Source organism: Dendropsophus ebraccatus, chromosome 4 (genome assembly GCF_027789765.1).
Source record: "Dendropsophus ebraccatus isolate aDenEbr1 chromosome 4, aDenEbr1.pat, whole genome shotgun sequence".
Lineage (NCBI taxonomy): Eukaryota > Metazoa > Chordata > Amphibia > Anura > Hylidae > Dendropsophus > Dendropsophus ebraccatus.
In genome coordinates, this window is record NC_091457.1 from 41,297,441 (window position 1) to 41,309,481 (window position 12,041).

A 12,041-nucleotide genomic window follows, 5' to 3' on the forward strand; every position below is an offset into this window, starting at 1 on the left:
CTTAAATTGGCCACTGGTCGGCTAACACAATCATTTTTTTTTTTAATTCCACCCAATTTATCATTGTTTTGGCTGCAACTAACTTTTTTTATTTACTGTAACCTAATATGTATGGATAAAAGTGGAAACGTAGAAAAGTACAACATGCTTCTATGACATCAAATATGGATTTCGGGGGCAAAACATGGACACCCAGCACCCCTGCCAATCAGCTGTTTGGTGCTTACGCTACACTGTGAATGGGTCTGGAGACAATTGCTTTAGGCCCCATTCACTGTGTAGTGCAGGTGTCGAACAGCTGATTATCTACTATCTATTATCTGTGGATAGCTCATCAGTATGTTTTGCCTGGAAAACCTTTTCAGGGTGCGTTCACACGTACAGGATCTGCAGAAGATCTGCAGCAGATTTGATGGCCCAGAATTGATTTGCTTTGAATCTGCAGCTTCAAATCTGCGCCATCAAATCTGCTGCAGATCTGTACGTGTGAACGCACCCTTAGGAGGAGTCTTATGCTGGGTTTACACGGAACGATAATTTGTCCAATCGAATGATTAACGATTTTGAAGCAACGATTTGGTTTTTATAGCGATGAGCGTTTTGACAAAGATAAATCGTTAGAAGATTCGCAAGAAAAATGGTCATTGCGATCGTTTTTAAGATCATTTAAGCCCATCTTTCACATAGGGTGAATCTTTGAAAGACTGTTTATACAAAGCGATCTGCGAATATTTAGCGAACGACGAACGACGATTTGAAAACATGTTCAAAGATCAAAATGAACGATTTTTCGCTCATCGCTTGATCGTTTGCTGTGTTTACAGGGAACGATTATCGCTCAAGCGTTATAGCGAAGATTCGAACGATAATCGTTCCGTGTGAACCCAGCATAAAAATTGGCAATTGAAAATTAAATGTAAAATGTCTCATGTTGGTTTAATATTCAAAACTAATGAATTCTGCCTCCGTCTTACCAGAATGTAACGCCAATCTCTTATATTACTGACGAGACACTGGCCAATAAAGGGGATACTAAGATATCTGCAATGACTAGAATAATATTTCTATATAAATCAGTACTGACAATTGCAAGTTTGTCTCCTAAGCCAAACAATATTCATTGGATAGCAAACAATGTGATACATAGATGTAATATTAGAATATTCTGCATTTGATGCAGGGGTCTGGTATACATGTTTTTTTCAATGGTGTAGTAGTAAGTGCAATTGCAATCATAGTCCTATCGGAGACATTAGGCTGCATGAGCGAGTCTTGCGTCATTCATGAGACTCTCTCTTATCACAGTTTCTCAGCTATCTGAGACAGGAAGAAATGTTTGCTCAGTGTGTCTGAGGCTCGCTGATACAGATACTGTGTGTGTATATAAGAAAGCAGAGAGACGGTTTGGTATCGGCTTGGAGATCACAATTTACAGCAGCAAGTCAATGTCCATCTCATATGGAGAGGCCTACAAGCCTCTTGTGTGGTTATTGAAACCTTGCTTCTCCATGTAATGAATGAAGGATATAGGAAATTATTTCAATACATTCCTGTACATTCAACGCCTTTGATTTGTATAATCAATAAAAGGGGACAAGTAGCTTGCTCAGGATGCCTGCTCTTATCCATTGACCCGTGTCTTGTTGTGCTGTCTGACCCATGCATGGTAATTCCTCCATTTGTTCAGAATTGAAGGGCGAACAACAAGGCTTCCTGTAATTGGTAAGCCATGCTCTGCAAGCACAGCTATCCACACTCCATCCCAGATACGTGATTATACCTTCTCAGCTCTGCCAACAACCTGCTTTAACTTTTCTTCATCTAGCCTAGAAGAACTACAACTACATACAGAACAGGTTATTGGAAACCATTTTGTCCAGCTACACCAATGGAGACCTATTATGATATTAGAACCCTTGAGATGAAGTGCTGTGTTATACTATTAGGCATCAGCATTACATGACAATGATTCTTTGCAAATGACACTACGCTTTATAATTTGTTCATACACCATTGCTCTGAGCCATGCTATTTTCAAGCTGCCAACAGGAGGTCAGGTAAGGGTTAACCTGTGCACCCTACTGGATTCAAAGCAGAAAAGTAGAAGTATCTGCTAATCCTGGGTAAATATCAGACATGCGGGAGCTCTGGACATACAAATGTCAGTGTTTTATTCTTGCTCTCATCCCCTCCTTGCTTATTATCCCTTGCTATGATATTCCTTCTGCTCGCTCCCCCTTTTCATTTATTTATCCTTTATTGCTACTGTTTCCGTCTTCACAGACTTCTCCGTTCACTGCTCCCTAAATCCCAGACTTCTGTAGGTCATTGGTTCATTGTGGTTTCTCTACATTCCTGTCTAGATTCTATATTATAAGCTCAAGGGCCAGTCTAATAAACAGTTTGTGGTACTAATTACAAAACATATGGAAGACAATGCAAAAACAATGCTTATTTTAATTGTTAAAAAACATGTATCCATATAAGAATAGTAATCACGGCTGTTGTAACAACGGCCGTGATTTATACGGTGCTTACGTAGTGCTGCACCTGAGGGAATCCCATCCGAAGTAAATACACATAGGGGGACATTTATCATTTGCACCTTTTTTTGCGAATATTTTTAGCACTGTGCACTGGCTTATATGTTTGCAGCCTAGTAAGGTATTTATGAACATTCACATGTTGGTTCATAAATCACCTGCTATAGCTTCCCTGGCGCTGTGCATTTTACTGCAGGTATTCATGAATTGACCCTGGTTAAAAAAGTTCCGCTACCCTGGGACTGGAGTACAGATGCGAACGAAAATGCGAAAATTTCAAAATTCTCACATGATAAATCCCGGCTGAGAATATTCTTACGGATAACCACGCCCACAAATGTCAAGAAGGCAAAAAACTGGAGTAAGCTGTCATATTCACACATACACCGAGCTACACTATTTAGTAAATCTGACGAAGGGCTGTGCACATCACACTTACGCCAAAAAATACTAAGGAGCACAAGGTACACTGCTTGATACATGTCCCCCATAGTATACACTCCGGCCGGGATCCCTTGCGGGGCCGCAAGAAACTGACATGTCAGTTTTCTGCGGCCGTTATTAAATGAATAGCAGCCCCAGAAAACCCTGTCAGTTCACACAATGGAGTGAGCAGCTCTGACTGCACTCTCCATTGTGAGCAGCGGGGAATTCAGATGCTGGCGCGCACAGATGCGCCCGCATCTGAATTCAGCGGCTGTAAAGATCATCCAGTCTGTACTTCAGTACTGGCCGGGATGATCTTTTCTGACACTGGCCTGTGATATACAAAGTGGGAACATGGCCTAAGACTGTAGCATTACAGAAGGTCATTGTGCTTACGTCACTACAAAGAGGAATGTAACAATAGGGCTGCAGAAGTAGCCGCTGCACCTGGTGCCTGAGGGATCCCTAAGAAAAGTGTATTATAATATATTGGTACATAGCAAATAGTGGATTTTTCAAAAGGTCTAAAGGCTACAAGTTTTTATCTCTGAGCCCTAGGGCTAGATGTCTTCATCTCTACTCAAGCCAAAGGCCCCTAAGGACAGTGGGGAACATTTATTAAGACTAGTCATAAATCATGCCTGCCCCCATTTACCCTGCTGGATATACTAAGGTGTTTGCCTCTTAGTAAATCTAGCTGGACATGCTGCACAGTGGACACAGAAATCTACACCTGCTCTGAAGCAGGTGTACATTTCTGCCATGGTATACTGTACACCTGTTTCCAGGTGTAAACTATGATAAATTAGGAACGGAAGGAAGCCAAGTCTATTCCCTACTTCGACAGTTATCTCTCTTGTCCGGGGACACTTATTCATGTGCGCCTTATGCAGGGGCGTAACTAGAAATGGCTAAGCCCCATAGCAAACTTTAGAGTGCCCCCCCCTTCCTGACTGACCACTAAGCCATCAAGTCAAGTCAAGTCAAAACTGCATAACTGCTAACAATCGTCAGGAACATTTGCAGAACCGGGGAGACTCGCTTGGCCACCTGGTACTGCAAGTCATGACAGCTTAGAAGGCCCAGGGTATTGCAGGGGCAGGCAATGGGGGCCCCTTATGCGGTGGGCCCCATAGCAGCCACTATGGCTGCTACAGTGGTAGTTACGTACCTGGCCTTATGGAAATTGAAGGGGTAAGCTCCAACCAGACTTCTCTGGTATTGGCTTATCATTCCAAAAACAAAAGAGACAGGCAGTGAAAATACATCACGTTTGACCCCTATCTCCAGTGGAGACCCAAGAGGCCCCATTACACCTTATACTTTCAATCGGGTTCAGCTGATTTTAGTATAAAGTGTATAAGGGGCTTTAATCCCAGAAATGACTGTATTCTGCAGCCAGACATGGTATGCTAACTAGCCCCCAGTAGACATTGGAGCGGAGATAGTCTTGGCTCTCTGCTCTTCAGGCGGAAGTGACAAAGAGGCTTCCTTGTCACAAGCTACCAGGGCATAAATGCCTATTTACTTTTCAATCAGGACTGTACAGTGTGATTACAGGCAAGGATCGTGACTAGCTCTGGCCGTATCTCAGCCCCAATGCCTACTTGGGGCTAATTACCATATGGCTACAGGATACAGCTATTCCTTGGATTTATAGTACTAGTACCTTGCAGCATTTTTTCAAATTAATAACCTCTTTCCATATTAGACAACTCCAAAAAAGTCCTGCCACATATGTTTTATAGTGCAACATATAAATCAAAAAACAACAGAAGAAATTGCACAAATCGAATAGAGAAATATAACAAAAATCTTTATTGAAAATTATAAATGAATAAAATTACACAGCGTATAGTATGGGATAAAACACAGAGGTCAAAACCAGGCGGGAAGGAAGACATCAACGTGGTACATGTCCATAAAAATTTCAATAAAGATTTTTGTTATATTTCTCTTTCCATATTAGGAAAAATCATTTCTATATTTCATATTAAAGCGTTGTACATCATAGAGTAGGGGATGTTCTTTACTCAGGACCCTTGCGTTTGTACAGAACAGTTCCGCAGCTGTTAGTAAGCGTGTGGCGAGCCCCCGTAAGATGTTATATCGGAGGACGGCCGATCACTTGCTAGATGGTGAAGTGTGACATCACTTCTTGTGGGGGATGGCTGACATACAGCCGGACCTTATTATGTTGTCACTTGACGCCAGTGCCTGTGGGCACACAGGTGTGATGGCTTGCCTGCTTTTAGTGTGTAAGGCCGGTTGTACCCTTTTCCCCTGTGGTCAGTGTTCTGTCAGGCTGCTACCGGGTCCCCTGGGATAGTGTAGTCATGGATGATATAGTCATAGGTGGCCAGAGCGGTGTAATGACCCTCCCAGATAGCAGGACCCGCCACCCACAGAAAGGGGAGATGTCCCAAGGTTACAGTGTATATGTTGTGTAGGTGGTAGTGAATAATCACAGACTCCATGGATAACGTTGGCTTGATTTACTATTGGCAAATGTGCAACAGGTAATACAGATGAGTTCGGACATACACTTGACAAAGTTCCAATAACTATTTAAACATAGAACCACCAGATCTGTGTGATAAGTGCTGAGTAGGATATAGTAGCGTTGATAGACTTGTACTGAGGTAGCGTAGTAGAGAGGAGGATCCCATGAGAGTCTCAACCCAAGTAGTAATGTGCTCTGCCGTGATGTTGGAATATATAGAAGAATACTTTTAGAAGAAGAAGAATGAGAAAACCTGTGCCTGTGTACCTTTCTAGAGTCTTCACACCACCTTATGCCCACTAGCATTGGCAGAACCATACTAATGGGTCACACAGGCCCCAGACCTTGTTACCTGGAATGAGCACAGTGCTGAGGGATTCCTGGCTGACACTCGCGCTGCTAAATGGAGTTCATAGACTTTTACAGTAACTTTGCTCCACCCGAAACAGTTCCTAGCTCTTTGGCTCTTTAGTGGATGCTGTCCTGCGCTGTTGTTTCTCCGAATCCACTGCGTGGGTTGAGGTGATCTGTTGGCTAATACTCTCCTGAGATGTTTAACACTGCATCATATGCGGTATAGCCACTGAGAGAGAAGTTTGTAACAAAGCATTGTTCTGTGTCCTACCCATGCGGGGGGTGCGGGGAAAAGACTACTCTTCTTCCTTACAGGGGGACCTGACAGAGGGCCAGGGCCCAGGTAGGACCACTGTGGAGAGCAATCAGGTATGTGTTCTTCCTCCACAGAATCCCGACTAAAACTCCTCCTTCACCCAAGGGACTAACTTCCTATCCAGCATGTAAGGCGTACTGTGGTTGGGTGAAAAGAGTGCAACAGAAGAACAGAGAGAAGAGGTGACTGGACAGAAAAAAAGTGAAAATCCTACTGGTCCACAGTTTCTGGCACACACAAACACAACAACCCTTTGAAACACTTCAGCTGTGAAGCTTCTACACTAATGGTGCGTTTACACGAAACGATAATTGGCCTGATCGTACGATTAACGATGTCGGAGTAACGATTTTTTTTTCATACCTATCAGCATTTAGATGGTACGATATATCGTATGGAAAATCGTTTTGCGATCGCTTAAGCCTATCTCACACATTGGTTAAATCGGCGAACGACTGTTCACACGGAACGATCTGCGAATTTTTTGCGAACGACGAACGACTATTTGATGACATGTTGAAATGTCAAAATGAACGATTTCTCGTTCGTCGTTTGATCGTTCGCTGCATTTCCACGTACGATTATCGTTCGAATTCGATCGTTATTGCGCAAATTCGCACGATAATCGTTACGTGTAATTGCACCTTAATACACCGACATCTAGTGGTCATCTCTTAATACTACTTTTAGCTGAAATAAGATCAGTGATCTTCAGCTTTCCCTGGTAATGAATAATGATTGGAAGAGGTATTGAAGCCACCTAGATGAATGGTGAGTAGATCTGTCTATGTATGCTACATGGAAGTGGATGACATATCGCCAAATAACTTGCGATGTTCAAAAGGCCATATTGCTTGTTGCACAGCATTCAGAGAACAAGACTCAACTGATAAATTAATAAGAATGCAAACAATGTAAAAGGGGTAGTGTGATCAAAGGCATTGCTAACACATTGGGGCACAATTATTAAACCTGTAGCCCTGGTATAGGTTATTGAAAGTGCGCAGATTTTAGGCAGCAGGGCGGGGAGGAGGCATGGACCCCTTCCACTCCCAGGTTATCATGGTTTACACCTGGATGCACCAGGTGTAAACCATGCAGAAATCTACACCTGTCCCATTAGCTTTACTAATGCTGCATTTACACGGAACGATTATCGTGCTAATTTGCACGATAACGGTCGAATTCGAAAGATAATCGTACGTGTAAACACAGCGAACGACGAGCGAGAAATCGTTCATTTTGATCTTTGAACATGTTCTTAAATCGTCATTCGCCAAAAATTTGTCGGTCGTTCCGCGTAAACAGTCATTCACCAATTTTACCTATGTGCGAGATAGGCTTAAGCGATCACAAAACGATCGCAAAACTAATTTTCCGTACGATATATTGTTCCATCTAAACGCTGATAGTTATAAAAAAAAAAACGTTACTTCGAAATAGTTAATCGTACGATTAGGCGAATTATCGCTCCGTGTAAACCCAGCATAAGAGGCATGTGCCTCTTAAGGCCCTATTAATAGGACATTTTAAAAGAGCACGATTACTCAACATGCACGATGTCTGCTGATAATAGTCTTTCAACAAGTTGAAAGATGGCAATCATGGGCATGGATGGCACATTCTAGCATTTTAACTAAGCCTCTTTAGGGTTAAGCCAAATTGATTTGGTAAAGTACAAACCAAGGGAAATACACCAGGAAGTTTTTCTTTTACTTTAGGAGTGACATCATGCTTTTTTTCTAGTATAGTGTTGTTAAACAAATTATTGTTCTTAAAGCAAATCTACAAGTGTCCCTTGGCTGCAGAGCTAGCGTTCAGCAGTACAGAGAAGCAATGTTTTGCAGCAGTTGTGCCCTGCCATTATGGGTTATTATAAGTCTTTTTGTGAATGAAAAGAGTCATGACGGCAAAAAGCCACCAAGGCGAAGCGGGTGCTAATTACTGTGTTTGACAAACTCTAATTACTGAAAGAGACAGCGAGAGGAGGCACGGGTGTGGAGCCGAGATTAGAAAAGAGAAAGAACACCAGGCTGCGGGAAGAAGAATAAAGAAGAGAAAATATTTACTAAAGAGATGGTATAGTAAAAGAAAGCGAGGCCTCTAATACCGAGATTAAAAAAAACCCATAAAAACTAACTGAATACAGGAGGGCATGAGAACCTGGTGGGGCTGGTAGAGTGATGAGCTGCACTCTATAACGTAATGGCACAAATGATACAGGGCTATATTTCTATAATATCTACTAAGAGCTACTTCTGTTGTTAGAAAAGGATGAAGAGAGAGAGTCATATATCATGTGTCACAAAAGTGGCAAAATTAGTCAGAGATTAGATAAATTTTGGCCTCAATAGACAATTAAGGGCATTTTTTTTATTTCTATAGACAGATCCTCATTGATTTTTGTGTATCCTGCTAGAATCTAGGTCTGATCTGTAGTATATGCTCTTATATAGTTGGCGGTAAGATTACACTCTTCAGAGCACCTGTGTGGAAATCATATCTGACTACTTTATTGTCACTCTGTAGTGGTAATAATGCTGTTTGTAGCATATGTGGTGTTATAGCGGTGGGACGGCCGGTCACTTGCTAGATGGAAGTGTGACACCACTTCCTATGGTGGATGGCCGAGATACAGCTAGACCTTGGGGTTTTGTCACATGACGCCAGTGCCTGGTGGGCACACAGGTGTGATGGCACGCCTGCTTTTAAGGTGTAAGGCCGGTTTTACCCTTTTCCCCTGTGGTCAGTGTCCTGTCGGGTTGCTGCTGGGTTCCTTGGGATAGTGTAGTCATGGATAATATAGTCACAGATGGCCAGAGCGGTGTAATGACCCTCCTGAATAGTAGTAGGACTCGCCACCCACAGAAAGGGGAGATGTCCCAAGGTTGTGGTGTAAGTGCTGTGCAGGTGGTAGTGAATAATCACAAGCTCTGTTGATAATGTTGACTTAATTTACTATCTGCAAATGTGCAACAGGTAATACAGAGGTGCTTAGATATACACTTGACAAATTTAAAATAAATACTGAGACATAAAACCACCAGATCTGCTTGACAAGTGCTGAGTAGGATGTAGTAGAGTTGATGAAGTTGTACTGAGGTAGCGTAGTAGAGAGAGGAGAGTGCCGTGAGAGTCTCAACCCAAGTAGTACTGTGCCCTGACAGGATGTTGGAGTGTGTAGAAGAATACTTGTAGAAGATGAAGAAGACAACCTGTGCCTGCGTATTAACTTTCCTAATGTCTTCACACCACCTTATGCCCACTAGCTTTGGCTGAACCATACTAATAGGTGACACAGGCCCCCGACCTTGTTACCTGGGATGAACAGAGTGCTGAGTGTTTCCTGCTGACACTCATGCTGCGAGATGGAGTTTATAGACTTTCCAGTAACTTTACTCCACCCAGATCAGTTCCTAGCTCTTTGGCTTTGTAATAAATACTGTCCTGCACTGTGGTTACTCCTAGGCCTCGGCGTGGGTTGAGGTGATCTGTTGGCTAGTCCTCTCTTTAAGGGTTTAGCACTGCATTATGCAGGGTATAGGCACTTTAAGAAAGAGGTTTGTAAGAGGCCACAGTCCTGCGTCCTACCCATGCAGGGTACTGACTAAGACTAGGACTAAAACTCCTCCTCTTCCTGTCCCGTGTGTGAGGTGCACTGTGGTTGGGTAGAAAGAAAGCAACAGAAGAGTAGAGAGGGGAGAGGTCATAGGACAGAAGAAAGTAAAGATCCTACTGGTTCACAGAATCTGTTACACATAAACACAATAACACTTTAAAACACTTCAGCTGTGGCGCTTCCATACTTCAATATACAATACAGCAACATATAGTGGTCATCTTTAAGTACTACTTTGGCTGCAACAAGACCACAAAAAGTACAGACTTTTACAAAGGGTGTGAACAGCAGTAACACCCCTAGTGGGACACCCCACATACACCTATGTGCACCTACCTAGCCCAAATAAAATTGACAACAAGTCCTTACTAGACCATGAGGACACATATGCAATTTTTGCATTGGAGCACTTAGCTTAGTGTCAGCTCCTGCAAACAGACATGGTAGAAATTATTTAAGTATTTAAGTTGTTCAGCAGTTCCAGGAAAACCCAGCAAAATTCTTTGTACTTTTCTTTACAAATATGATAAAATAAAACTTTACTATTAAAGAGGATGTACCATCAGGTACACTCCCTTTAAAACTACACATGAATTGGACAGTGCGGGCATGGGGAAGCTGGTGCCGCGGTCCTTTTTTTTTTAACTGCGGCCCAGTTCCTGCGTACGGCTCCATTCTGTTCCATTGATTCTAATGGAGCCATGTCATGGAGGTTGTTTCCTCCCACTGGGGGGCTGGTCAGCCCGCCTCCAGTGTTTCACCCCTGGCCCGGTAACAAAAAAAAGGACCACAGCACCGGCTTCCCCGTGTCGGCGCTGTTCGATTCATGTGTAATTTTAAAGAGAGTGTACCTGTTGGTACATTCTCTTTAAAAAACAATGAATTACATCTATTCGCTATATTAAGTATCAATTTATTGTAACGCTGAGTTCACACTGGATTTTTGCTGTGTTTTTTTTTCATCAGTTTTTTCATCAGTTCTTTTTTTTTTTTTTTTGCAAAAAATGAATAAGAAAAAAAGGCTACAAAAAGGAAGTGTCAACCCAGCTTAATCAACAAAAAATTTAAAGTTTTACTTCCATTTTACTTTGCGTCAAAAAACTTAAAGTCTAAAAGCAACATTACATTATAGTAATTAATTATATTAAACTATAGATGCTGAAATTCACCAACTCATTACTGTGGAGCTATACACACACTTAGTGAGATGGTCTGCAGGTGTTGGGTTCTTACTAAGAAAGGGATGGATGCAGGTTACTCTGTGTCTGAGGGAGATGTGCTAAAGGACCACTGTCCATCCTCCTCCCTCAGGCTGAGATGTGATGGTGGGGGGAGGAGTGACGTCACACTTACACTATAAAAGCCTGGGCTTGGAGCAGGTGCAGGGAACACACTTCCACAAGAGTAGTGATGCCAACGCCAAACATCTCCGGGTCTGCTGGGAGAAGCTTTAGAAGGGCAGTTTCTGAGCTTGATCCGAAACAGGCTGAAGCTATTCTGGTAAGAGGAATATACCCTTATATTATGTGCTGTTTTTATGCTTTTATGCCTTATACCAACAGAGCTTACTATCTTGTTATTAATGCCTGTTAATGCTTATCATGGCAAATTTTAATTAATTTTAATTACCGTAATCAATATTGATTTTCACAAGTCGAGAATAACTATAATAATACAACTTTTCTTAATCATATATAAAAAGATCACTCATAACTTCTTAATGATACTTTTTCTTTATACTTTATTCATTTGATGTATTACAGTTGCATTAAAAGTAATATTGATTCATTTCCTGTATAGCACTAACATATTCTGCAGAGCTGTACAAACTTTGTCATGACTCACATTTTCCGATCTCTTGACATATTCCCTAGAAGTGTTCTCCTACCTGTTCCAGTGGTTGCAAAACAGTGGTTACCATTCTCATCATAAGAGCTATAGTTTTGCAACAGCTAGAAAGCAGTAGGCGGGGAGACACTGCTCTAGGGTCAATGTCATAGGAAGCCACAAACTCCACTCCACTCCACTGCACGATAACGATCGAATTTGAACAATAATCGTACGTGTAAACGCAGTGAACGATCAAACGTAGAGCAAAAAATCGTTAATTTTGATCTTTCAACATGTTTTCAAATCATCGTTGATCGTTCGCAAAAAATTTGCAGATTGTTCAGTGTAAACAGTCTTTCAACGATTTCACCTATGTGTGAGATAGGTTTAAACGATCGCAAAACGATCGCATAGCGAATTTTCCGTACGATGTATTGTTCCGTCTAAACG

The 12,041-nt window shown here is 42.0% G+C and overlaps 1 protein-coding gene across 2 annotated transcripts in view; it reads left to right on the plus strand.

Moving 5' to 3' along the window:
• TH (tyrosine hydroxylase) overlaps window positions 1–12,041 on the plus strand; it is a 154,808-nt gene that overhangs the window by 109,847 nt on the left and 32,920 nt on the right. Inside the window, exon 1 of one of the 2 annotated variants that reach the window (XM_069965654.1) lies at window positions 11,172–11,261. The exons of the other annotated variant lie outside the window; for it this stretch is intronic. Within the exon in view, the coding sequence (XP_069821755.1) occupies window positions 11,172–11,261 (90 nt within the window). Of the gene's footprint in view, window positions 1–11,171; window positions 11,262–12,041 lie in introns of those variants that run through there. 2 annotated transcript variants of the gene reach the window in all.